Here is a 27996-nt window from a genome sequence, read left to right as displayed (position 1 = left end):
TATATTCCTCAATTATTTTTAACTACTAATGTAAAATTTCTCATTTATTAATACTCACTCTTATACTTAATGTGAACAATTGTGAGAACAATATTCACATAATGATCTAATACCCGGATGGTTCTAATATTATATTAGATTAAAATTGCTGTAAGTTTTCATCTTATAACCAATTAATAATGTTTAACAAAAAACCATTAATAATAAATTAATTGACATATCTATTTATATTAATTAATTATTTTGAATGTGAAACCCCATTCATTCGTAAACACTACATTACCATTTTTAAAATAAAATATTATTAGGTCTTGCAAGATTATGAAAAATTGGAAGGTTGGAAAACGCACACACTAACACTGTCATTATTTCTTCTGAACCCGATAATATACACTTACACATTTCGTCAACTTTCGTTTCACCAACTAGACAAGGAGAATAACAAAAAGTTGTCAATTCCACAGCATCATCTTGGAGATATCTCGCGCAAAGCAAAAAAAGAAACAGAGAGAATCCCATGAAAACTAAACCAAGAAAGGGAAAAAAAGAGAGCAAGAAAATACGGGGAAAATACAAACAAAAAATTACAAAAAAAAATCAGGGAAAATGATTCCAAGAAAAGCTTTCTTCGCAAACTTTAAACGGAGAATCATTGTTATACGTAAAACCATCCTCCATACCACTATGTAACCATGGTGGGATGTACACCAAATCCTCCAACGAGTCAAAAAACACGAACTCGTTAGACTCGTCTAGACTTGTTCCTAGACTAGGCAACTCTACGATCTTGTCCAAATTATCCGAAACTGTACTTTCCTCATCAATGCTCGTCGCAGAGAACGACGCCGTTTCGCTAGTCTCACTATCCGACCTTATACTAGACGCCGCCGTTTCGTTACCCTCACTCTCTGACGCCACTATTCCGTTCGTCTCACTCTCCTGACAAAACGCTGTCGCACCGAACTCCATGAGAGCCGCTTTGGTCGCCGCAGCTCTGACGTCACGAGGACTGAGAGAAGCGGGTCGAGGGAGTAAATCAGAGAGCTCAGGGAAATTGAGAATGGCAGACGTTCCCTTGATGCTCAAAGCCGCCACGTCGTGAGCACGCATGGCCATCTCCGCCGTGGGAAAAGTCCCGAGCCAGATTCTTGATTTCTTACGTGGCTCACGAATCTCAGACACCCATTTGCCCCACCTCCTCATGCGGACTCCACGGTACACAGGCTGCTTATTACCCTTCTTCTTCTTGTCGGAACCAAGTGATGAATCCACCATTGTGGTTACGCAATGTGATTTTAGATTTGTGTTATTGGAAAAAGAAAAAAAAATATTAAAATGAGAGGTTTCTAAGTCAAAAGTAGTGAGACATTGTTTGGGGTGTAGTAGGAGTTTGAAAAGATAGTTCTTGTTTGTTTCATTGTTTGATGAAATTTCTAGTCTCGTCTTCTCAGATGTTTCCAAATCTCTCAATGGTTCCTCATAGTATTATTAACTTATATACATGGTGGAAAAAGAGTGAGGACACATAAAGTTGTAGCTTACCTACGAGAAAGGTTGGTGGATGTACTGTAACTACGATATTTTTTTTGGTTAAAAGTTTGTTATCTTTTTATTTATAACGCGGAACACGAGATGATGTTTTTCTAATCTCCTGCTTTTTAAACATGATGTGACGACTTAGAAATTTATAGATTTTTTTGTTAAGAAAAGTAAGAAGAATAATTCACGATATGACTCATCTATCTTCAGTGTTTTTACTTTGTACGATCTGCGACGTGCAGGGATTCGAATCTGTGGTAGAGTACATCGTCGCCAGTCTGTTGAATTTAATGATCTCTCATAAGTCATAAGTAGAAACAATTTGCGTTTAAAATGGTGTCATGTCATTTACCCACTATATTTTACATTAAAATAAATAAATGTATTGGTCAAGTCAGAAACCCTAGGAGTAACTTTCTAGCTAATAAATACTATGCATTAAATCACGTCTTTTTGAACCGTCGAGCCCATTTCAAAACAGTATATACAAAGCAGAAATAAAAACTTAACTATAACGTTTTTTTATAACCCGGAGTATTCAGCGGACGGAGACCCAACCGTCTAATCCTATGGGATCTGTCCACCGGTGTCAGACAGATTCGGTTGCTCGCAATGGAAATTAGATATCTATATCACATGGCCATACAAACAAGTAAATCTGAATTTGGTAGGTTTCGAACCCGAAATGTTTAGTATCTTTCCAAACTCGCTGTACCACTCGACCATATTTGTATGGTTACTATAGTGTTTTTTACTAAAACTTAATTAAAATTTATAACATTACTATCAAACGGACGAGATTGAACTATATATCGCGAGAATAAGTTATTAGATTGAATAACATTTTGGCCATGACAAGGTCTGATTAGAAGCACTAAATTACATATATACACTAATACCGTAAATATAAAACCAACCGAATGTAATTTTTTAAACATGCAATAAATATATTTCATTGCAGTATGGATTTATTCAAAATATTATATTACGAAATTGTCGTTTACTATATTTCCTTTGGTGGTGGGGAACCTTCATATTTACAAAGCTGTTCCATTATGACATCCTCAACTGTGTTGACGATACCAAATAGTTACAACGCGGAGTTTTCAATTTTTTTCTGATAAAAGACACTAAGACAGGTCTATTTAGATATATTTGCACGAATGTTTATTGATATGAATTTTATTCAGAATGTAAGAACGCAGAAGAAGGGATAAAAGGCTGTAGCCGTATATATCCATGAATAGTCACTATTGCTTATCAAATCCATACAATTCTGAACAAATTAATTAAGTTTATATGTACGCAAAAGTTTATATGTACGATGAATCTGCACGATAGCTTATAAATCGTAAATGTTAGTAAATGTTCAGCTAACACGGATCCTATCAATGTTTTTAAAAGGTATATATATTTTGTTTTGTGTGGATGTTACGAACTGTTAGTAAAAGTTCAGCAAAGCTGTTTTTGTTGTTATTTCAAGTTAGTAAATGTTAGTAAATGTTCAGCAAAGCTGTTTTGTTGTTATTTCAAGTTTTTTTTGAAACTGGCTTTAAGCATTCGTAAATCACATGTTACTTTTATTAGTAACAATAAGCTTCGGATTTCTTCTTTCTAAAAAACAATCCGAGCGGCTAACAGTTAATTTCTCATGAATATTTTTTAAGAGAGTGTTTTCTTTTTCTATATAAAAACTAAAAACTTTAAATAAATATTAGTTATAAGCTAAGAGTATCTCCAATGCATTATTCTATACTTTAGTCTAAAATGGTGTAATATCAAAATTGAGTAAGATTTTATTCCAATATATTATTCTGCTTTTTACTCTACAAAAATATTTTAAAATTATTATACTTTTATTTTATTAATAATTGTTAATAATTCCGTTATACTTTTAAAAATTTACGTATTAACCCCAATCATTTTATGTTTACAAAAGTTCCTTAAAATATAATTTATTAGAATAAAATATTTGTTATTAAAAAAATACAGAAATCATAAATGTATAATAAAAGATAATATATAAGTTAGTTGAACAATGATCACTATAATATTCTCCACAAATGATCAACTGATGCATTGCATAATGAAAATATATTTTTTTTAATCTTTAATGTTCCTAAATCAAGCACTACAATAGTTTTGTTTTGTGATTTGAATCCCAATACGAGATCAAATGTCCGTGCATATATTAAAGTTCAGCAAGTGCAAATAATATCAAAGCGAAATGTTGAATCACAAGATCAACAAGTTTTTTCTCAGTTTTTTCAGACAATATTTCACCAGTTTTAGCGGATCTGAAAACGATTTGTCAGATTATTAAATCACTTGTTTTATTTTATATTTATTTTTTTATTATTTGTATTTTAGTTATGTTATGCATTTTATATCAAATTATTAAATAATGAAATATCTTATTTTTCATGTTATTGTATTTTTTAATATAAAAATATTATTTAAGTAAAAAAATAAAATATTAAATATTTACGAAGTAATCCTATTCATATTTTATTTTAGAGTTGAAAATGGAGTGATATTAGAAAATATTTTACTTCAAAATAAAATAATGTTTGGAGTAGAGAATAGGACGAGATCGGAGATGGCAAGCAGATTGACGTTGGATTGTAGACAAGGAATGTTATATTATTATTATTAGACCTTGAGACTGTTTTACTATGTAAAACATTAATGAACACAGTATACTCAATCATAATAGCATTAATTTGTTAGAATTAACTCTCTCTCAAATCAACTGATCTTGCTAGCTCTACAGAAATAAACATGTACTATATATTACTCAACGTTATATGAAATCTTGATTAGTTTTCTTCTTATGCTTTTTTAAAAAATTATCGTAGATCATAAAGGCTATAAACAACAACAATGTACAATTATTTACATACTCCAACGATTTTTTTTATTTTGTTAACAACGGACTTTAAATCTATAACCTCTCCCGGATTCGGAATTAAGTTTTAGATAGTAGAACTTTTAAAATAACCTTCTGATGGTTTGAATTAAAAACACCACTTTGATATAAACCGTTGTTTTGGTTGTCTTTGTCCCTTATGTACTATTTTTTCATCTTCGTCCACAACCCACATAAAATTTTCTTTATATTTTTTTTTGTTTTCCTTGTAGCCACTGATATTTCTATGAGCTGGAACCAGATTTTCTACAACCCAAAAAGGACTATAGAATAAAAGAGAGGGTGAAGAAGTCGACATATTTTGAAGAAGAAAAAAAAGTTAATGCAGCTGTCTTGATGTGTTACACTGGTAGTATTATCGACAACTCTTGGACCCCTTTTTGATTACGATTTACGCTCCACGTAACACGTGGTTCAACCAAGACCAACCATGGTCTCACGTGATTCCATTATTGCACCCTGCCACAATATTATAATGTATTTATTATGATAAACTTTCATTCATTGTTAAAGTACAGGTATCACTCGTCGACAGAAGAAAAAAGCACAATATTAAAAAGGTAAAAAACTAGCTAGAGTTAATCTGGACATAAAAATTGGGAAATGGCGAACTGATATTGAACTGACTACCATTTTGTTCTCCTTAAGTTCAAACCATTTTCTGAATATGGATTGATAGTTTTTTTTAACATCTTTTAATATAGGTATGGGTTAATTTCAAATCTCTAAACTTTCTAAAAACAAAAAAAATTACAAAACATTTTTTTATTAATTTTAGAAACTATCCAAAACTAAAATTATCAATGTTTATTTTAGATCTTTATTCTCAATTTTAAAGAACACATCTCCATGAGACTTCTATTTATCTGAGAGACAATTTTCTTTAACATGCATGATAGAAACACAAACCTAATCTAATAGAAAACTTCATTTTCCTATTTTCCTATTTTTAGTTTTTTTTTGGTTTTTATCTTTAACATATTTAAAAACTTATCAATATATTAACTTTCTACAAGTTTAGAATTATCCAACATTTACTTTTTTTTTTAAATTTTAACTTGAATTAGAGAGCTCAATTTCTTAAACTCCATTAGTAAGGATGTCAGCCTTCTACTTAACACCCGACGCATTTATCTTTGGTTCGTTTTCAGCATCTGAGATCTTTAAATTCGGCTCCATTGGTACATGAGTTATGTTACACGCTTTCATCTTTGTGTTACATGTCCCTGTATGTTTAACACCAGCCGGTTTATCCACAAGCCTTAATATCTTGTTTTTTATAGACTCTAACTCTACTGTCATAGCTCCAAATTTACTTTCTTCACAAAGTAGAAAGAATCTAGTTAAGGTAAATTCTACTCCTCCATCGGTGTGAAAAGTTTACTTTTTAATGTTTTTATTGATCATTTTGAACTGATTGAATACCTCATTATTCTTGGCATGCCTGGTGAAAGCCTTCTTCTTAGATTTGGCCCAGTTCTTGTAGAACATTCTCTTGAAATCTTTATTGATGTTGCGATGAATTTTACAGCTGAAGCTCACTGCAATGAGGGCTCTGATCATATCCACCTTGCATACATGATCTTTTCTTTGCCACCAAAATCGAGTCGCCAACCTGGGATTCTGATACCAATTTAAATATCTAAAATCTCTAGAAATTTTTTTTTCTTATTTTTACCTTTAGAAACTACTTAAAACTAAAATTTTCAATGTTTCTCTTAGATCTTATTTCTCAATCTTATAGAAGATCTCTCAATGAGATCTCTATTTATATGAAAAACAATTACTTTTAACATGGGGATATAGAAACACAAACCTAATGTAATAATAATAAAAATTTCTATTTCTAGATTTGATGTTTGTGTTTATCCTTAACATATTTGAACACTTATCCATATATTAACTTCCTCTGACTTGAAATTGTCCAACATAATTGGGATTTTAATGGTTTTCAGTATAGTGTAAAACAATATAGAGAAATTATGCATCTATACACCCAAACCATACTCTAACTTGCAATCTACTCCTTCACTAATGGACCTCATTTCATTCTCATATTATCCTTTTATAGACCTTTGTGGATCCGTTTTTTAGCCCATCATCTAGATTATTAAAACTGAAGTACATTTTGGTACTAGTTGAAAACTTGGATATTATATTAAATGAAAACTGTTTGAAACTTGGATATCATATTAAATACTTCTTTTTATTTACACATTTAACCAATGTTTTTATAATAAATTAATTATTTCCTTTTGTATTTCTTTTTATTTACATATTCTGTCACTGCATTTAAAATCATTTAAATTAATTAATTGCAATTTCAAGCTTATCTAAACAAATCAATATTCATATATTGACCAAATCAAAAATTATTTTTTTGGGGTGAAAATAAAACACAAACTGAATATATAATATATTATATATATATATATATATTTTTAAAATATAATATTATCTTATTTAGTTTAGTCAAATATAAAATTTTTAGAATTCAATTTTCAAGAAAACAAAATATCATAAAATTAATAATAATTCATAGAAACTAATGCAAAAAATTAATATTTTTAGTATGCTGTTTCATTTTAAACTAAATTAACAAAAAACAACATGTTATATATGAATAGTAAAATCATATCAAATTGCATCAAGTTATAAAACTTTTAATATAATATTATGTACAAATAAAAAAATATTATCAAACATCTATATTATAAAATAATATATTCTAATATGTAAATTATAAAACATTAAAAATATACATGAAACTCTTTTATAAAATTAGCGGATTATGAGTTTACGTTGAACAAAAATGAAGTCAGATATCCACGCGGGTTAATATATAATTTGTGCAATTTCCTTTTTAAAAAAAATATCTACACAAGTTATAAAATTTTAGATAGAATATTATGTACAAAACACTTTTTGAAATAATTTAATAAATTTTTTTTTTCACAGAATCAGATTGATCAGGACATCAAAATACCAGTTGGAATATAAATCTTTATTTGGATATCGTGTTTATAAAGCTTCAAAATCAAATAAATACAATTTGGATATTGTAAATTTTATGAGGATTTGAGTCGGATCATATTCGGTCCGGGTAAGTTTGTAGGAGACAAAAATATGTAAATAAATGATATGTTTAAAAGATCATTAAATACTTTATAAAAATAAAAAAATCAAAACCGCGCGGATGAACGGGTCAAAATCTGGTTTTCCTTAAATAGGCATAGAACAATTTTTATTGATTAAATAAATAGACCACATATATAATCAAATGTATTTTAGTTTTAAAATTATTATATACTCAAAATCAATATGAACCACCATCACTATCATTTGAAACTTTGTTATAATCAAATATAGGGATGGACAAAAAAAATTATGAATCCGAAAAATAAACTAAATCCGATCCGGAAAAGTATTACTGAATCTGAACCGCAATTGGTTAGATATTTGAACGCATTAAAAATTTAGTATCTAGAGAACCATGATCAAATCCTACCCAAATCAAATTATTTCAGGTATTTGAATATATGTGAATCATATTTATATACTTAAATATATTAATTATTTTTAGATATAATATCTAAAAAATCCAAAATATGTAAGATGTTTTTAAGTTGTTTAGAATAATTGGAAATATATACAAATAGTTAAAAATACATGTCTAAATAGCTAAACGATATTCAAAATACCAAAAACTTAAAATATCTTTCCTATCCAAATATTTAAGCTAAACCATATGTTAAGTTTAAATATTTTGGCATACATTTTTCAAATATGTTTGTTATATATTATTTTACTTTTACATTTTTAGAAATTTATGGTATATATAAATTTTAAAATAACTTAAACGGGTTATCTAAACCCGAACCAAATTCGCAAGAATCTGAACCAAACCTAGGACGAAATCTATAAATAAATGAATATGACTAAAATCTTTAACCTAAAAAAAAACTGAAACTCGAATAGACCCAAACCAAACCTGATTGATATTTGAATGACCACCTTTAATCAAATATAAAAAAGTTATCGATAACAAAGCGTGTATTATTTATAATAATAAAATTTAATATATGTAAAAAACTCATTTCGCGCAGGGGACGGATTACCATCTAGGATTGTATGAAACCAGAAAGGGATTCTAGCTTTTACGTAGGACACAATATACACAAAAAGGATATTCCATTAAAACACATGAACAATTAACAAGTCGCTAGTAGCCCATACATATCTTTTAAGCCACTGAAAAGTATCCCATTATGTTGTGTCCAAAGCAATGTTTGTTGTCGACTATCCACAAGCCAATTATGTAAACGTTCTTTTTGAAAAGATGAATCAAAATCATAGATTTTCAAGCTTGTTTCACTGTTTTGGGACCTAAAGATCGATCTCTTTCAAACCGGCCACATGTAGATTATGATTGTATGTTTGTTTGGCGTCTACGATGAAGATAAATGAAAACATTCAAAGATGCAATGAGTTTTTCTTTAACGCTGGTTAATCACGATATTACAAACTATAAGAAACATTATTAAAATGATACGATGTTATGAAAAGTATAATTCATAAAAGATGGAGCATACCAGAACTGAGTCAAACATTTTCATAAAACTTGTTTGTTGATTCGGAAACACTAAAATGACGTGGTTGTGGTTAGAATCTTGTAAGTTTAGTCTTAATGAATCTCTGTAATCACATGTATTATATGTGGTTTTTCAAGTTTGAAAAACTCTGTTGTACCAAATAGAATGAAGTATCATATGAAATATATCAAATCTCTCAGGTTTAGAATGCCAAAGGAAATGCTTCTGCACCATCTTCACTCTCATCTGCATCTCTCTATATCTTTCCTCAGTTATAGACAATAATATCTTCTTCAAATCAGGAATGTCTTTCTCCAACACAAACACTGCAAAAGACTCCCAGTTTATGACCTCAAAGAAAGGAGGCACGAAGTTATCAGATATGATAACAGGGACACACTCATAGAACAGTGCCTCCACGACCCTAGGGCTATTGACTTCATGCCCTTTTGGGCAAATGCAATACTTGCTGCTCTTCATGTACTCCATGTAACTCTTATTTTTCCCTTTAGTTTTTGGTATCTCACTGAATATCTTCATGTCTGGATCTCTGTTACCTCCCCAGGTTTGTAATAAGCGAGGTCTAAGGTAGCCGTGCATCCCACCTGCAAAGAAGGCGAGTATGTGCCTTTGGGAAGATGGTTTACCTCCTAGAGCCCTGAGCGGTCTCCTGGGAACAAGAATAGTTGTCTCGGGAAGGGCTACATCTTTACCAAACACAAAACCTTCTGAGACATCAGAGTTGCATAACGCTCTGATGCAGTTAGCCATGTACTGCCTTGTCTCGGAAGGAGCCTGAAAGACAAAAGAAGAAGTTGGATCAAAAGCTGGTGGTTTCATAGTAGAACTAAGAAGACCTTACCCAGTCATGACAAGCGACGAGAAAATGATCTGATCCTCCAGTTTTATTCCAGAAGTGATACTTAGAGGAAACCATGTCCAAATAGTTCTTCAGAAACTTAACGAGATTCTTGTCGCTGTGAGAACCAGGGACATAGAGAGATTCTTCCAACATTTTGGAGCTGAAAGGAAGGTAGAACAGGTGAGCTTTACGAGGGTTTTTGGTGACAAATGTTTTGCTGGCCTTGAGCTGTCTCATAAACCATCCCTCAGATGCATATATCCCTTTCAGCACTGGCTTGTGAAATACAGGTCTTTTGCCTTCCCTGTAGACATATACTTTGAGCTTTGTCTCCATTAGCTCATAGCTCCTGCAAATATAGATGAAAGAGACATGAAAAACAAAGGTAGACACAACTCATAGCCATCTCTGATCAAATACAAAACATATGTATAGAGATGATCATAGATAGATAACAAAGATCCTAACAACTGAAAATACTAAACAGGAAATCAAAATGGATAAAACTATATACTGACTTACCTTTTGAACATGGACAGATTCCAATACAAAGGACCATGCAGTAAAGGGTCGTTCTCCCCCATTGGTGGGTTCTCAATTTGGGTTCTTGCGTACAAGAGCTCCTGATCAACAGCAGAAGGCCGTTTCATTTTCTGAATAAAAAATAAAATATAATAAGATACAAAGGTGTAGTAGTAGTAATAGCAGTAGAAACCAGAGCACTGCTTGTCCAATCAGAGACTAAGAACCACACACATACCGATGAGACATGAGTAGCGCGGCTTTGATGCAATAAACTCATCATCTCGGCGATAGAAACCACCCCAGATTCTGTAACATTCATTACTCTTTTCACCTCTGTGGAAAGATTATCACCAGATCTACTACTACTCTCCAGAGTCTCCACATTCCTATTGTTTTCATTAACAATCTCAGCATCACTCCCGTTGGAGCTGCTGCTTCTTGTCTCTAGCAGAAAATCATCCTGAGTTTCTTTATCTTTTGCATCATCCTCTACGGAACTATCATCAGATTCGCTCTCAAGAGTCTCCACATTTCTACTATTTTCATTAACAATGTCAGCATCACTCCCGTTGGAGCTGCTGCTTCTTGTCTCTAGGAGCGAGTACAGAGCTTCCTTATCTTTTGTACCCTCTGCAAAACTATCATGAGACTGAACAGATACATAGACCTCTCCTAAACCGGTTCTCTCCCCTTCAGCTGAATTCAAACTACTAACATTGACTCTTACAGGACCTGGCACTGGCCTGATTGGTTCTGTGCTTTCATGTAGGGATAACGGAAACTCATCTTGAGAAGATAAAGAGAATATATCACCACCATAGTAACGTATATTCACGAACTGGAAGGCTGAGATGATAATGAAAACTACACCAGCAACTCGTAACAGTTTCATTTCCTCAGCTTTGGACTTGTAATGAAAAGATTGAGCTCTAAACTTAAGCTGCCACAAACTCAACATCTACTCATAGTCCCATACAACATCAACAACTTAACCATGAATCTGCAAAGATAGAATGAAACAGGGAAAGGAGTTCAAAGACACGAACTTTGATGTTAGCAATTGAGTAGTTACTATAATAGATCTCGAAAGTTTCCGTTTTTGATTGAAGCAAGAACTAACAAGAACTGGGGTGGAGATGACTATGAACAGCAGATCAAAGCCAAGAAGCTTCGGTATTGCCAAGAATTTGCATAAACTTTCCAGGAATAGCTTCGAAGAAGAAAGGAAGAAGAACATGGGAATCCAGCTGTGAATCGATATAAAAGTGTGAAGGACCTAACTTTTTTTTTGAAAAAAAGTTAATCAACCGAGATCTAAGCGTAACTAAAATAATCCAATTAAAAGACAAAACCAAACCAGATCGTTTACTAATCCGACCGAACTGTTTTCTTTTGTTATCGACTCAATCAAGCCGTAATTAAACCATTTAAGCACGACAAATAACGTACCGAAACTGAACCGAATCCATGGACACACATTCCTAGGTATTAAGTATTAACATTTCTTAAAGGAAATTCGGTAACTAACTAAAAAGATTAGGGGTCTATCTGTAAATAATCCACACGCCCGACGGCAGTTGCCGTATCGCTTTAACACGCGCCTATTTGTTTCTCCATCACCAGTCACCACCGTCTTTCTCCCTCCTCATTTCTCGAACTCTCCCATTGATTCTTCTTTAAAAAGAACCTTAAGATCTAGGGTTTCGAATCAAATTCGAAAAACAATCAACATCTAGGCTTCAATGGCGATCATCGGAGACGCGTTGCGTCAAGCGTTTATGCCGAAGCAGGAGTACGAGACTCTCAGGGAGGAAGACAGAGCCTGGATCAAGCTCCAGAGACCCGTGCTGACGTCGGTCGTTGCTTTCCTCTGCTTCGTCGTCTTCACTTGCACGATCGTCAGCTTGAGAATCGTGTTCCCTTCGAATGTTCTGAGGAGGCCGTTCTGCAGCGACGTGAAGGTTCAGCCTTTGCCTGTGTACGGAAAGGCCCGCGACTCTGATCTGTTTCCCGGTGCTTTTTACTTGACGGATCAGGAGACTGTGGATTTTTACTGGATGGTTGTTTTCGTTCCCTCGGCGATGGTCTTCCTTGTGTCTTCTGTTTATCTTGTTGCAGGTGAGTAGTGGTCAGTTTCTAGAAGCTGAGCTTCCTATTGTGTGTTTGCCACTGGTTTCATTTGATGTTTAGTACGTTTTAGCAAATGGCTTATACTTTTTGGACTTGTGGTGAGGTGAAACATTGTTATAGAGGTTGTTGGTTGATGTGTTCTCAAAACCTGAATGCTTGTTGTTAGGTTTTGAATGAAGACAGGTCTAGTTCTATTGGGGTTTAGTGGGTCAGCAGCCATAGGGAAGTTTGTTTATTCCTCTGCTAGATTTTTCCCTTTTATAGCTTTTCGTCACCTTATATATATAGTAGATAATGGGGTTCAAGAAAGCTTAGTTAAGACAAGTTTTTGGCTATGCTTGACTTTCTCACATGGCAGCCCTTCTTAGTTCTAACTTTCTTAGTTCTGAGGGTTCTTACTTTTTTTTTCAGTTGAATGATTAGTGATTTTATCAAAGTTAGCCACCACCTTTGATGACATGTCGCCAAATAAATTGAAATTCTAGTCCAATCTGTTGTATCTGTTCATTCATTCCTTCAACAAGTAACTCTAAGGGTATGGAAACGTTGTTAAATGCTTTGTTATCATCCTAAGTGGCTCTAAACCTCTCTACGATCTCTCCTTTGTGTTGTCTTTTGTTAATATTTTCATAACGATGTGGTATGTCTTCTTCTTTATTTTCTCGTTATTTTTTGTTGTTATACCGCAGGAATATTTGTGGCGTATTCCGTTCCTCACCGTCACTGGTTTCTAAAAGTAGTTGAAAATAACTACTGTGCTTCACGAAGAGGTATGCTCTCTCTTCTTAAGATGTATGCGGCTTTCCACTTATGTTTTATATTTTTCCATTCGTGCGTGCAATAGAATAGATTCATTCCTTTTCAATACCCATTGTCTGGTAAACTTTATGTATATATACAACCCTGTTTCCTCTACTACCAGTTACCTTGCCTCTTCAGAGTTCAGCTTAGAGCTCAAATAGGTTTAATGATCTTCTTTACCCTGTCTAATAAATTCACAGGTGGGGTTCGTTGCCTATCAATTCTGAATATTGTGTTTGCTATCATCTACGGCCTCCTAGCTATATTTCTCGGCTCAACCCTCCTGACACTAGGAAGCAGCTGTTCTATGCCATTGTTTTGGTGCTATGAGATATCTTCATGGGGTTTGGTAACCTTGTATGCTGGAACTGCTTTCTCACTTAGGAGAAGAGCCGCTTTAACTATTGACCAAGGAGAGTTTGGGAACAGAAATCATCAGGGGTTGGAGATGCTTGAAGCCAATCCTTTGGAGTTCACGCCAGAGGTTGAAAGACGAGTGAATGAGGGGTTTAGAGCATGGATGGGTCCATCTTTGTTATCATCTGATGAAGAAGAAGACGAACCCAAGATTTACAACGAAGTTCCCAATGTAGCAGCTCATACTCTCTCTAACAGGCAAAGATCTTGAATCTTGAACAGAAGAATATGACGCTTCGGAGACTGGGCTCAACAAATAGTTGCCGCGTTAGTTATTCTCTCATGTCCCTGATGTTGTTTATGGACGGATCATGATAAGATAAAAATCAGAGCGGTCAGAATTGTCCCGGTTGTAGGTATATAATTACATCATCAAAATTGGGGCTCGGTTCTGTCTATTCACCAGTGTTCATGGTCGTTTTTGATCATGTTTTATGTAATCTTGAAACGCATTACAAAAAATTAACTTTTTATATTTAATGAAAATTGTATCATGTCTACACATTACAAAAAAAAAGGGAACAAGAAGAGGGGATAAAAATAAGACGTACATGTATGGTGTTTTCAAAAAAAAAACATGTATGGTATGTCCAAAAAAGATATAGAAGGCGAGAATGAATGTTCCCTCAGAGCTCTATGAACAAAAGCAGCCTTTTTCTATCTGCAACTCTTTAGAAGGTAAGATGATGGGCTTGTGTAGCAGCCTGGAGAAGCCGAGGATACCTTTGCTTTCCCCGGTGTCCCGCAATCACTGAAGTCCAAGGCGCGACACTCCACCTGAATTCCCACACAGAGTTGGTTCAGAGTAAGTAACTTAAAATACTCAAAACTGCTATTCTCTTATCTCTACCAGTTCAAGATTCAATCTTAAGCTTAGACTAAGAAAAGAAGAAGAAGAGAGTTGATGAAGTTTTCTCAAGTAACTAGGCTACTGGTTGGGCACTGAATTGTAGCTTTTGCCAGCTCATCAACAGGTTTTGTAAGGATACATTATGTTGTGAGAGTTGAAGCTACTACCTGGGATCGGTTTTCAAGTTGATCTTGAGGCCAGAGCTGATTTTCTTTCCCTTGAATAGATGTGTTCATCTGTCTCTTCTTGAGTATTGTTTCAGGTGTGTCATTACCCAAGACTTCCAAAGCATCTGCATACGCCGTGGCTGTGTGTTCACTTAAGTGCTTCATCAGCCCTATGGCATCATAACTTCTCTCTCCAGGACTCATAAAGCACCCGATATCCTGAGAATAAAAGAAAAACAACAACAACGAATAATTGTCCATCAGATGGCGCTTTAGTCTAAAACAAGAAGCAGAGTATCCAGAAAGTAGTTCTTTCATCTTACATTACCTCAAATGTAATTTCTGGAGGCAACTTTGGGCTTTGCAGGAAAGAACCAAAGAGTAAAGGGGATTTCCATGGTGATGGAGTTTCAAGCAGTTTTTTGAAAGGAGTTCCATCAAATCTGTAAAACGAGTGAAATCAAGACAACTTAGAACAATACTTTCCAGCAAATATATGAATCAGCAGAAAAAAAAACAGGTATCAAACACATACAGAGGGAAAGGTCAAACTTACATGCTATAGTTTTCAATAATATCAACACTACTCTCTGCAGTGTTGGTGTTAATCTCCGCGAATTCTGATAAAGGAATAGAGTCTGTAGTGAATGGAGGCTCTGTTGAGATTTCTCCAGTTGGAATAGTACCGACTTCAACTGTATTCACTTTGTTATCTTGTCTCGATCCAGTTTCAACAGGAGAGCTCAGTTGCATCTCAACATCACTATGATAAACCAAACTTCTACGAGTTCCTTGATCCTGGCGCAGAGGAAAGCAACAGATTTAGAGATTAAAGTTAAATTATTGGAGAAAATAGCACCAGGGATCAAACTATGATCCTTGACAAAAGACAGCTCAAATAACTAGATGCAATGTGCTTGAACAAACTAGATTGATGTGTTAAGCAACGAGAAATTCAGTAGCAGACAATTTATATCAGACTGCAAGTTAAAGCATGTAGAGTAAAAATACGGACTTACAGTAATAGTTGAAGTCACTACTCCTGACTCCAAGGCTTCCCTTGGGTCCTCTTTGTCTTCAGAAGAGGAGGCACATTTATTTTTGGTATTTCCATCATCAATCATAACATCTAAGCATGAAAAATCTTTAGCCAAGGAGGAAGCCTCGGCACTTTTAACCATTTTTCCTTTTCTCCTATCAAGCACAGGTGACAGAAAGTCCCGATGCCGCTTCTTCAAGATGGATGATGCACCACTGAAACTTTTGGCAGCATCTTTAAGCATGACATCAGGGGTCTTATCATGACAAGGTGAGTCCCATAACCTTAACGGAGTTGTACAATTCATCGAAGAAATCATCAACTGACGGATACCAAATGGACTGTACTCTGGCCGTAAGTCACTACTTGATGGTGCAAGATCACAGCTAAAGAAAGGAATGTCTGCACTTGAAAAACGTGGAGGTTCATAACAGAGAGTTCCTTTGTCTTTTTCAGCTGGCTTATCGTCAGTAGGAAAATGAATCTTCTTCACTCTAGCCGGAGAAGAGAAATTATTAAGAGGCACTAGCTTCAAAAGATCCTTGGGAATATATGATAGTTCAGGCTGTTCTGGGATACCATCATTATCATCATTGCCATGGGAAGTTAAGAGTCCATCATCTGTATCAGTTTTACGTTCTGATGCAGTAGCTCCAAGAAGGGTACAACGTTGAGTAGGATCATTAGATTTTGAAGGATGCCAGGAAAAAGCTGGAGTGTTTCCAATTTCATTAGCTTGGGTTTCTGCAGACTGATGAGAACAAAGAGATCCTTTGCCTTTTTGAGGGTCAACCATGTTCTGACGTTGCTCACCATCAGATGTATAGCTATCTTTCATGTTATCTGGGAAAAGAACCATACAGCACTCCTCGTCCGTGATCAAAGTTTGAGGCTGTGGATTTATATCTGTGTCAGAGTTTGGCAACGAAGGTTGATCACTTAATCTGACTGAATTTTGAAAATCTTGGCATGCTTCATTTTTTCCATCTCCGTCCATGTTATGTGTCAATAACCGAGGACAGTCTAGATTGAGGTCCTGATTAGCATTATCAGATACACCCTGCAAGTGATCCGCTGCAGCTGTAGTGGTTCTAACCTCGGTTGTATCACAAGAAATTTCTGGGACAATAGTTTTGACATCTTCAAAGGAAGGGTAGTACGAATCTGCATGAGATGGAGAGTTTGAGATTTGCTGCTCTGCTCCTGAAGGCAATTCAGGAGTGCAGAATTCTTCATTTGCAGGTTTAACCTCATCTGGTGAATCATTGATCATTTTTGAACAGGTGAAGACAGTTGAAGCTTGGCTGCATTCTGATTCTTCAGCATCATCCCCCTGCATGAAATTACCTTCATCTCCACTGCTGGGCGTCCACGAGGAAGATGAAGCCATGGATTTGTTCTGGAGGGGAATGAGAGGTGAGCTTTGACACTGATCTAAAAGACCTGATGCGTAGTAGGAATCCAGTTTCTTCTTAACTGAGCTGTTCCAATGATTTTTTATTGAATTGTCTGACCTATGGAAACATAAGAAGTAAAGAACAAATAAGAAAATAACCAAAGAAGGAAGGCTAGACCATAATCATAAGCAGAAAAAGCATAAAGACAACCAAATTTTCAGGACACAGGTTACAAGAATTCTATCACAATAGGACAACTGGGAAAAAAAGCATAAATTTACCTTCCAGGCAAAAATTTCATTAGATCAGCCCATTTATTGCCATAAATTTGATGTGCACGAATAAGAGTCAGTTCCTCTTCCTGGGTCCATGCATTTTTATTAATGGCAGGGTTAAGATGGTTATGCCACCTACATGAACCACAACATTGTTCATGTATATATCCAAGCAAAACTTTAAGTGTAGTAATAAAGGTCATTTCATTGAGACAAGAAGTAGAGATTATGTGCATACCGTTCTCTACATTGCTTCCCTATGCGGCCAGGTAAGTGCTGACAAATAGTAGACCATTTGGTTGGCCCATATTTTTCTACCAGAGCAATTATTGTGTTATCCTCCTTTGAAAACATGGAAGAGTAAGAAGATGTCATAAACACATTACAGAGATCGACACCGAAACGATCAAACAAAGTTGTATAATTGAAAGAATATAGAGAAAATCACCTCTTTGGACCAGGGGCCTTTCACAAGCTCAGGGTTCAAGACCTTTTGCCATCTATGAAGACACTGGACATCAGTACGATCCTTAACACACTCAGCTGAAAAGGTGAAACAAATAAAAATCACACATTGCTTTCACCATCTAAAATAGAGTTGTATTGATATGATCTTAAAAACGTTGGAAAAGTAAACCTAGGAGAAGAAGGGAATCAGAATTTTCTTCTTGACTTACCAATCTTCTTCCAGTTCTTTCCTTGAAAACGCTCGACAGCCTTGCACAAGACTTGGTCCTGATCCAGGAATCAAACAGAAAATTTCAATACAGACAAATCTTCAGTAAACGCAAAGGATAACAAATGAGAGGTTGTGGTGTTACAGGACTACACATATCTGATTGAAAAATTGCCAGATTCAAAAAAAAAGAGAGAGAGGAAGTGACCTCTTGGGGAGTCCATTGCCCTTTGGTGGATCGTCTTGCAGGGCCACAGGTCCTCCTATGAACAAAAGAGTTTGCAACATTAACCTGAGAATGTCTAGTTGAATTGCAAAATAAAAAAGAAAAAGAAAAAAGAAGCATACATACCCGTGACTACTACTCCCTTTCTGAGTTCCATCTAGTGGAAGATTGGGGGTTTTCATCTCACGCTTCATACTTTAGCAAGACAAGCAATGTCACAATACTCCACACACACAACCTGAAACAAAAAGTTTATAACTTTTTAAACTGAAACCAAAGCTTTCACCTCAGAAGCTTGAAAGATTAAATTTTGATCCTCTTCTCGTCCAAAAAAAATAATAAAAAAAGACCTTAAGAAGAAGAAGAAGAAGAAGAAGACGGAGAAAGGGTGGTCATATCATATGGATCAATCCAGAATACGGGGGAGCGTATGTATGGCTCACACTAGCAGATCCACTGTATCCAGAAACCTGAATCAAGACGAAGAAGAGGAAGATGAATCGAAACAGAGAGAGAGAGGTATTCAAACATGGAGAGGAGGCGGAAATGTAAGTGAGACAGAGAGAGAGAGATCAAACGAAAGTGAAAATATGATCTCAGCCGTTCATCAAAGTTCCTACGCCTATATAATTTCATTATTTTATACCTTTTCTTTAATTTCCTCTTTTCTTAAACGCTACTAACAAACAACTAACAACATTCAAATTGCATTAGGCATTCATTAGCATATATGATTTTCTTCAATTCAAACAACAGTTAAAATGGAAGCTGTTTTGTAATTTCAATCTCTTATGTGGACAAAGTCAAACTAATGGACTACACGAAGTAATAAATCAAAATATATTTAGCTTTTCAAAATTAATTTTAAACATTTCGAGTAATAATCAGTGAGTTAATGACTTGTACTATTAGAAATACTTTCTGTAATTAACAATAGTTTTAGATCCTCACTTTCTCAATAACTTTAGGGATACTTTCCAAGAAAAAAAAAAGATAATTAAGGTAAGCTTACAACATGAAAGGAGAGTTGTGCATAATAAGCAAAGAGTAAGTAAACAGAAAAAAGCAAAATTAACAGAGCTAAAAATGATTCTTTCCAAAAATATAAAAACGAAACCAGCCAGCTAGGATCTTTATGCAAAATTTGCCCAAAAAAAAAATACTACAAAATTTGCTTCGCTGATTTCTAGTCTCATAGCATATCGCCAACAAGTCACAAGTAGATAATAAAGGTTTCTGACTGCCAAGTAGATAAAAGTGGCAACCACAAAGCAGAGAAGCAAGTCATCACATCACTAGCTTATAAAGCGAGACTAGAAAAGAGTGTCATCATCATGCTTCCACCTTCTGAGCTTTGTTCCAGCGACCACCAGGCGAATCAGATCCCCTCTTTCTTCCGAATCTCCCTCCTCCTCGTTTTCCTCCTCTGCACACACCAACCCCACACAACTTTTAAGCAAGGAAACCAAAGTAAATATTATTAGATCATCGTTTGGATTGGACCTAGTTGTCACAAAACTAAACCTAATGTACTCACCTTCCTCCACGGCCACCCTTGTCTTTGCTGCGAAGGAGACCCCAGTATTCCTTTTCAGCTTCCCCTGCCACCAAAAAAAAAATACACATTTAATTCAAGCAGAATAAGTATAGCAAGTGTTATTAAATGTAGCAGAATAAGCAAAAATATACACATTTAATTGCAAATAATATGAAACCAGAACAATTATTAGTTAAAGATAAGATGGAACTTCAGAAAGTGTTTTTCTTTTTACCGGCAAGAGGTTCTAGGACAGCTACGAAATTCTTCACGGCTAGTCCACCTTCTTTAGCTAATACTGCTGCTGCACGTGCTTTCTGGGATGCTTCTGGTTCATCAAACCTAAGGTAACCCGTCTCTGCTCCCATTTTGAAATCCACAAACTTCACAACAGTGAAAAAAACAAAACAATTGAGTAATAAGACAAAATATATAATGGAATGACAAAAACAAAATGCTAACATGAACAAAGGTGTATTAGCAGAGTATGTTATGTACCTTGACATCACCGAATTTACCAAAAACGGCCTTGAGATCTTCACGCAAGACTACATCTTTATTATCTTTATGGGTTGCTAAAGCACCTTTTTCTTCTCTCTCCCCATTTTTAGTCTCTGAAGATTCCTCTTCATCTTCACCCTCGGCTCCTTGGCCCTGAACCTGATCAGTGTTCTCTTTGTCCGTTGTTGAGTCATTTTCATCCACTGTCTTAGCAGTTGGCTCTTCAGAACTCTTCTCTTCTGTGGTACCTTCTTCAGCCGAGCGCTTTAGAGTGAATGAAATGATCAAACCCTTGGGATAGCTACAGGTGTAACAATAACAGCCATAGTCAGTTCCAAGAACATTTATACCAACAAAAGACAAAGAAAATAACTCCTACTTTGCCTCATGGTCAGAACCGCTCTTATGATCAGAGCCGTTCTTCTGATTTGAAGAACCCTTTTGAGGACGGTAGTCAGCAAACTTCTCTTCATCTTTCTTCCTTTCATCATCAAACTCTTTCCTGTAAAGAAAATATCATTGTTTTAAGTAAAACGCTTCCAAACAAACAGTATGAAATTGAGATGTAAAGAGGATTACTTTGGTTTCATCTCCAACTCATGGCCAGCAAAGACCAACTGTTGCTTCATAACATTCTGAGCTTCCTCTTCTGTAGGGAACTCTACCAAGGCAACGCCACAAAACACTCTCGCCTCTGCAACATGGCGAGGCAACCTCACACTATTAACCTGCAAAAAGAACACACATACATATACCAAAAATTGTATAACCAGTTACTATTAGTATTTTTCTCCAAATTTATAACTAATTACCTTTCCATACTGACTGAAAAAGGCTTCCACATCATCCCTTTTGAGATCAAAGGAGAATGGTGAAGCAGCAACAGTCCTAGCATTAAGCTGTTCAATCAAATCTTCTAGCTTCAACAACTCTGTACTCCTACCAACCTTTTGCCCTGTGGAACCAAAACCAAAAACCAAATCTGATCAATACAATGTTTAAAGATACTTCTCTAAACTGCGCACAATCATGTTAGTATATAAAAGACAGGTCTCAATAAAAAAAATGAAAAAAGAAAAAAAGAAACTTTACCATCTTCTGAAACCTTGAGAGCCTTAGAGGTACGAAGGGTATCAGCAACAGCTTTGATGGTATCTTCAGGAATCTCATCTCCTTTGGAATCACCCAACTTCAAGTATCCTCTCATTTTACTGAATGAACATATCAACGCCAAACTAACCACTGTTCTCCAAAAAAAACCAAACATCAACACTTAGCAATAACAAACAAAAAACACAGCGAAAGCAATTGAACTGTTCGAAAGATGGAAACTTTACATCCATCTTCACTCTGTGTAACCGTCTTCTTCAAGAAATCATCAATGGGGAGGTTACTATCACTGAAGTAGAACTCCACCTAAAAGAATCGAATATCAAATATTAAAATGCCATAGAGAAATAGAAGAAGAGGAGAAGGAGAGGTTTGAACCTGACGGAGAACAGTTTTGGCGGTTTCTTCTGCGAGACAAGGGATCGACATTGTTGTTCACTACTGGTTCGAGAGGCAGAGAAGAAGAAGAGAGAGAGTATACTAGGTTTAGTCAAATTACAGTTTTATATTTTACTTTAGGTTTCTGCTTTTGATCCTTTATTTTCAACTTTATATTTCGTAATACCCTGTAAGTTTATAATCTATCTAATTCCCGTCCTCCCCGCCCCCACACTATGGTTTACAATTACAAAGATTTACCTACGCAAATAATAATGCAGTCAGTAATAATGGTACAAGATTGGAACTTTTTTTTTTTGATAATAACCAAGTGGTCTTGGCCTATAATAATAACTAGGGACAATTTGCCACGTACCCATATTAAAGGCTTAAATTGGCGTTGTACACATGGATTGACGTTTGTGAGTCAACTCACACAATCCGTCTTTGTTTATGACGAAAATAACCTCAAGCTGAAATGTTATCTGGCATCTGCAATACAGTGAAAGTCTGACAATTATCTTAGCTCTCTCTCATTGGTCATAGACCCTAAGTCTTATAATTCATCCCAACCACACGATTCCATGGTTTCTTCTGTCAACACTTGTGGACTTAATTTCCAGAGATTCTGACAATTCTCTTTCTTTTTTCTTCACATTTCATTTCTTTATTTTTACATTATCTTTCTTTTAAAATTTTCTTTTCACCTAAAAATTTATGTGTAAATCATTTTCTCAGCATAAAACTATGATATATACTTAATGAAAAATAAAAAAATCTGATAAATATTTTTTCTGGATTTATGATGAACTACATTATAACTGATCAATAATTTGACCATTAAAAATGTTACAAAATATATTAGAGAGTTAGCAAATTTTATAACAAGATACAAAATTTGTTAACATGTTACAAAATATGTTAGCGAGTTAACAAATTTAATAACATGATACAAATTTGTTAACCGTAAAATAACATCAACTATAGTCTCGCTAACATGGTACACAATTTGTTAACATTAAAATAACATCAACTTTTACTAGGTTTATGATATAACTACATTATAACTCATCAATAATTTGACCACCAACATTTTACAAAACATGTTAGCGAGTTAACAAAAATTGTAACAAAATACAAAATTTGTTAACATGTTAAAACATTTGTTAACATGTTACAAAATATGTTAGTGAGTTAACAAATTTTGTAACATGATACAAGATTTTTTAACACTAAAATAACATTACTAGCATAAATTTATTTCAAATTTAGACAATCATAGTGAAATTTTTACCAGAATATCACTTATGAACTTGTGTGACTTATACATTCAATTCTTAAAGTGTCAGGGTTAAATGGACAAAAGAGGCAAAATTTGAGGACAAACCATTGTTGGTCATCAAGCTTTTGCAACCACCTCTTCGGTGAGGCTGATTTGGACGACAACGAAGGCTGAGCTCGAGCCATCGATGCATATATTTGCTGTCCGCAGGTGAAAAAGAAGCCCAAACGCAGTGGCTAGTCTCGATTTCAAATAGAAAAAAATCACCAAAATAATCAACACTGTAAATGTTTTAATCAACGGGTCTCTAAAGAAATCCATAACAAGTAGAAATTTAAGTTTGAATAAAAATAGAGTCTATACAAAAAAATAATTCAAGAACACAGACAATGGAAAGAGAAAGAGTTTGGAGAAGATGAAACCATGAGATGAAAGAGAATACGAGAGAAAAATGAATTAAAAAAATAAAATTCATCACACACATATCTCAAAAGAAATAGACACCTAGCAAGTTGTGTGTGTGGGGGAGTGAACAGGAGCAAAAAGCAACGTAGGAGTGTCAGATTAGATGTGTTGGTCAGTGTTAGATTAGTAGGGTTAAAATGAAGATTAAAATTCTTGGTTTTTGACTATGACATTTACTTAATATCGTATGCGATTTGCGGTATATATATATATATATACTATACTAAAAGGGACTGAGAAATGCTTTTTAGCCTATCAACGTCAGATAAAAAAACATCCAATCAAAACATTTCTTTTGCCACATCATAAATGACTTAGATAGAGTGGGCTTTTTGTATGGGTTATATGAAAAATATCAGTCTGGCCCATCCAACCCATTTAGTTCTACTGCTTCTTCCTCATCAGGCGACTTCCCCCGACTTTTCACTTCATCTTCTCCAAACTCTGTTTATTTATTTTTTTCCGTTTCTTAAAAGTTTTGCTCCGGCTCCCCTTATACTCCCACCTCTATAAAACTCTATCTATTAACCTAAATCCATTGGAAATAAAAGAACCTACTATGCAGAAACCACAATATCTTTGGGATCCTATTTACTTGCTCAAAAATCTCTTACCCTATAGGTATGGATCTCCTTGGTCGTTTTTTCGTATTTAGCTGTCACAAAGATTGAAAATTTATGTTCTCTTAGTGTCGTGGATTATTTGCTTTGATGTGTAGTTTGAAAATTGCTTAGACTTTTCTCAGTAGCATACTTTAGATTCCTAACCAATTAAAAATAAAGCATTATCCTGTTTGATGTGTGTTTTTCTTCACTGTTTTAGCTATGGTTTTTATGACGATGTTTATAAGAAAAAACACCCGTAATGAGATCTTTATTAAGCAAGAAATTGTGAAGCTCACCAATTTGGTATTGATGTCACCAAGTGCAACGAGTGGACAGGTTAGACAAGTTATGATCTTTTATAAGTCTAGATTTTAAGTAATCTGCTCTGATCTGAAAGCTGACTTGTGATTTGATTTAGGTGCGAGATCACATTGGAACAACTCCAAACCCTTATCAGGAAGCTATTAACCGGTTGTACAGGTTTGAAGAAGTTCTCATGTGTTGTAGAGATCCCCAGCTCCAGCTTGCAATTTGACAATTGTCTGTGTTCTTACACTGTCTCTACTTTTTCTTGACTTTTTTCTGGCTATGTAACAGGTCTGACATCTTTTTGCACCCATCATTGAAAGAGCCATGACGATCGTGGAAGACAGGAGATGTATGGAGACTACTTGAAGCTCAAATCAAGAGTTGAGATCCTAGAACATTCACAACGGTACTTAGCGTGATTCACTACATATCTTTTTTTTTTTTTTGGTCAAAAGCTCTGAGGGTGGACAAGGAGAATCGAGGAGATGGGTTACGTGTTTGATTTGATGCAGAAGAGAATAATGAAGAGGGATGCTACTACTTTCTTGACTGTGTTCAAGTGTCTCTCTGTGAGAGGCGAGTTGCGGCAAGCGCCTTATGCGCTAAGGAAGATGAGAGAGTCTGGTCTTTTCGCGTTGAATGTGTATTCGTTGATTCATCTCCTGGTCAAGTCTAGGTTCTGCACAGAGGCGATGGAGGTTTACAGAAGCATGGTCTCTGATGGTTTTAGGCCTAGCTTGCAGACTTACTCTTCGCTTATGGTAGGGTTAGGGAAGAGAAGAGAGATTGGCGCTGTGATGGGTTTGCTTAGAGAGATGGAGACGTTGGGGTTAAAGCCTAATGTCTACACGTTTACTATATCTATCCGTGTGCTTGGTAGAGCGGGGAAGATTGATGAAGCGTATGATATACTGAAGAGGATGGATGATGAAGGATGTGGACATGATGTGGTTATCTACACTGTTCTTATAGATGCTCTTTGCACAGGTGGGAAGCTAGATTGTGCTAAGGAGGTTTTCGCAAAGATGAAGGCATGGTGACACAAACCTACGGTTAATCTAATTATGGTGCTTCACACTCTGTTCCACTAAATACATTTTTTTGTGCACCATTCCACTGAATACTGAATGTCTATATCTTGCAGGAACCAAGAGTTGAAAACCCAGATTGGAGACCCCTGCCATAATGCATAAATGGCTTGATTTTTAACGAGGAAACCCAAACCAGTAAACACATCATGGCGATATTAGGATTGAGAGGTACATAACACTGGCAACCATTCATTTCGTCACCCTGTTTGCCATACCTATTGTTTTAAAATTTGCCAAAAAAAAAAGAAATGGATATTAGTAACCCACATCGTCTACATAGAGAATTGTGTTTATAGTTGATGAGAAATTAGCAAGATCAGGTGTGGAAATTAGCACTGACGATTGTTTGTTATTGTTCATGGACAGGGAGTTAATGACTTTCCTGGTGCTGGAGCTGCGAAGACAAGCCTCTGTCCTGTTGTGAACAGAGTTGTGACAACAAACACAAAAGGCTGTTGATGGTGTGAACACAAAAGTCTGTTGATGGTGTGGTCGAAAGAGAGTAGCTAAGACAGATGCACCAACTGACCCCCTGTTGATTCCAGAAACACTGGAGGAAGAACCGCATAGAACAGTTGGGCCATTGTCACTCCGCTAAGAAGACCCGCATAATAAGATGCTACAACCTTTTTAAAAATTCCAGAGGAGTCTGTAACACGGAGGCATAAACTTTTTGTCTGTTCAAAATCTGTGTTTATTTTGATCAGAGCTCCAACTCCAAGACCCTTCAGTCCAAAAAAAACACTCCAAGACCTCCTGTGCAGCACAGCCCTACGAGATTCGATACAACTACACTCAATGGTAAACCACACACATAAAAAGAGAAATAAAGACGGCAAAGGCAAATTATGGTTGACAAAGACTTGTAGAATAGGAATAGTACTTTCCTCCAGACACATCACTCTATTGCTACCTTCTTTTGTGTACTGACTAGTGCTTGTTAGGCATGTGGCTCTCACCTTTGAAAGCTTTTTGTTTCCCTTTTCTTCTTTCACATGGGAAAGAGATTCAATCATTTTGGATACGTGTCGCCATTTATTCCCGTAACTAATGTGGACAATCACACTGTAATCGTCGTCGTACAATGTCCAACCTAACTCTTCTTCTTATTATTTTTGTAAGTGCACTAAGATCAGAGTACACTAAGATCAGAGTACTCTTCTTCTTATGTACACTAAGATCAGAGTAAGATGCAAACATAAATATGCCACAATTTTTTTTCTTGTATTCACTAAAAAAAAGAAAATTACACCAGTCTACGAATGCATAAATCAGACACAACCTTCCTGAAATATCACATTTTTCTATTAGAAGAATTATTTATGATAATCTCAATCCTAATCTAAAACTCTCCCAAAAACCTAAACTTCAATCTTCCTAAACTCGGAAGTGTATCAGCAAGTACTTAAATACTAAGCACAACATTAACTCCAAAAACTTGATCACACAAGCACCAAGCAAAGATCTCTCGATGTTCTTATTTTGCAGAGACATTTTTTTCCATAGAAGCACATCTTCATTGAATAGATAACCAGAACTTGCTATCCAACTTCTTCCAAAAGCAACCTAAAATATATCGTAGAGCTTAAGAATAAAATTTTAAAATGATTTTTAAAATGCATATAGATAAAGTGTATAGTTATGCAACTTGACATATTTAATATAATTACCAAAAAGTATATTAAATTAAACTCAAATATGATTAAAAACACAAATATTAAAATTAAATTTCTCAAAAAAATTAAAACACAAAATACACCCGCCCTTTGAAAGGACGGGTTAGAATCTAGTGCACAGTTAAAAATCCTCCTATATATTAGTTGAAAAGTTATTAAGTGGATTTTGCTTATGTGTTATTCATAGGTGAAGTTTTTAGAATTAATTTTGGTTGTTGGTATTTGAATTTTCATTTATGTAATTAAGGTTTTAAAGGAAAATAATCTTAGAATTACCTAATCTAATATATATTACCAAGCAAATAATTTCAAATTATTTATACTGTATTGAAAATGCAGTGCGTATATATGTCCAATGAATCGAACAAATATTTTGTCCAATTTCAAAAAAATATAATCGTATTTATAATAATTATTAATATCTTACAATGTTCATATATGTTTTATAAATAATTAGGCTTTAAAGATTGAACGAATTATTTTAAAGGAACATGTGAGAACTTTGATTATTTGTTTTGCATTTAAGTCAAATAATAAAGTGAATAAGATAATGTTATGATTGAAAACAATTATAAGATGGGGTTTTGGTTCATTTATTACTATTTATAGAGAGAAAT

The 27996-nt window shown here is 34.9% G+C and overlaps 5 protein-coding genes and 1 non-coding gene across 8 annotated transcripts; 2 read left to right on the top strand and 4 right to left on the bottom strand.

Annotated features, from left to right (window-relative positions):
• Positions 1–342: 342 nt before the first annotated feature.
• On the bottom strand, positions 343–1559 carry LOC108819498 (ethylene-responsive transcription factor ERF043-like). The gene has a single exon (XM_018592546.2). It carries the CDS (start codon positions 1273–1275, stop codon positions 598–600), a length of 678 nt encoding a protein of 225 aa, XP_018448048.1. The 5' UTR covers positions 1276–1559; the 3' UTR covers positions 343–597.
• Positions 1560–9160: 7601 nt separating this feature from the next.
• LOC108819087 (probable glycosyltransferase At5g03795) lies at positions 9161–11692 on the bottom strand. Its single transcript, XM_018592077.2, has 5 exons — positions 11568–11692; positions 10683–11447; positions 10445–10575; positions 9923–10271; positions 9161–9855 (listed from the first exon to the last, which is right to left on the bottom strand). Exons 2-5 carry the CDS (start codon positions 11403–11405, stop codon positions 9193–9195), a joined length of 1866 nt encoding a protein of 621 aa, XP_018447579.1. The 5' UTR covers positions 11406–11447; positions 11568–11692; the 3' UTR covers positions 9161–9192.
• Positions 11693–12054: 362 nt separating this feature from the next.
• Positions 12055–14293, top strand: LOC108822774 (uncharacterized). The gene is made up of 3 exons (XM_018595936.2): positions 12055–12565; positions 13267–13347; positions 13579–14293. The coding sequence occupies exons 1-3, from the start codon at positions 12190–12192 to the stop codon at positions 14004–14006; spliced, it is 885 nt and encodes a 294-aa protein (XP_018451438.1). The 5' UTR covers positions 12055–12189; the 3' UTR covers positions 14007–14293.
• On the bottom strand, positions 14248–18971 carry LOC108822773 (transcription factor MYB3R-1). Its single transcript, XM_018595934.2, has 12 exons — positions 18776–18971; positions 18552–18663; positions 18408–18462; positions 18201–18258; positions 17972–18066; positions 17762–17865; positions 17530–17658; positions 15832–17365; positions 15369–15610; positions 15141–15255; positions 14813–15031; positions 14248–14572 (listed from the first exon to the last, which is right to left on the bottom strand). Exons 2-12 carry the CDS (start codon positions 18617–18619, stop codon positions 14453–14455), a joined length of 2739 nt encoding a protein of 912 aa, XP_018451436.1. The 5' UTR covers positions 18620–18663; positions 18776–18971; the 3' UTR covers positions 14248–14452.
• A 506-nt stretch (positions 18972–19477) lies between these two features.
• Positions 19478–22102, bottom strand: LOC108819211 (la protein 1). 2 transcript variants are annotated; one of them, XM_018592208.2, is made up of 10 exons: positions 21952–22102; positions 21801–21879; positions 21556–21705; positions 21276–21418; positions 21043–21191; positions 20843–20965; positions 20461–20764; positions 20198–20345; positions 19963–20026; positions 19478–19851 (listed from the first exon to the last, which is right to left on the bottom strand). In XM_018592208.2, the coding sequence occupies exons 1-10, from the start codon at positions 22000–22002 to the stop codon at positions 19758–19760; spliced, it is 1305 nt and encodes a 434-aa protein (XP_018447710.1). In that variant the 5' UTR covers positions 22003–22102; the 3' UTR covers positions 19478–19757. The 2 variants fall into 2 exon arrangements, with proteins under 2 accessions (XP_018447710.1, XP_056847604.1); XM_056991624.1 differs by lacking the exon at positions 19478–19851 and having other exon boundaries at positions 19959–20026.
• A 2014-nt stretch (positions 22103–24116) lies between these two features.
• Positions 24117–26685, top strand: LOC108821126 (uncharacterized). 2 transcript variants are annotated; one of them, XR_001944480.2, is made up of 7 exons: positions 24117–24319; positions 24521–24639; positions 24722–24783; positions 24901–25018; positions 25125–25679; positions 25757–25871; positions 26070–26685. It is a non-coding gene; the product is annotated as an uncharacterized LOC108821126 (transcript). The 2 variants fall into 2 exon arrangements; XR_008937708.1 differs by having other exon boundaries at positions 24901–25679.
• The last annotated feature ends 1311 nt before the right edge of the window (positions 26686–27996 follow it).

The sequence above is a fragment of the Raphanus sativus genome, chromosome 8 (assembly GCF_000801105.2).
Source record: "Raphanus sativus cultivar WK10039 chromosome 8, ASM80110v3, whole genome shotgun sequence".
Classification (NCBI taxonomy): Eukaryota; Viridiplantae; Streptophyta; class Magnoliopsida; order Brassicales; family Brassicaceae; genus Raphanus; species Raphanus sativus.
Note: the sequence above shows the minus strand (reverse complement) of the source record. Positions and strands in the feature narration are given on the sequence as shown.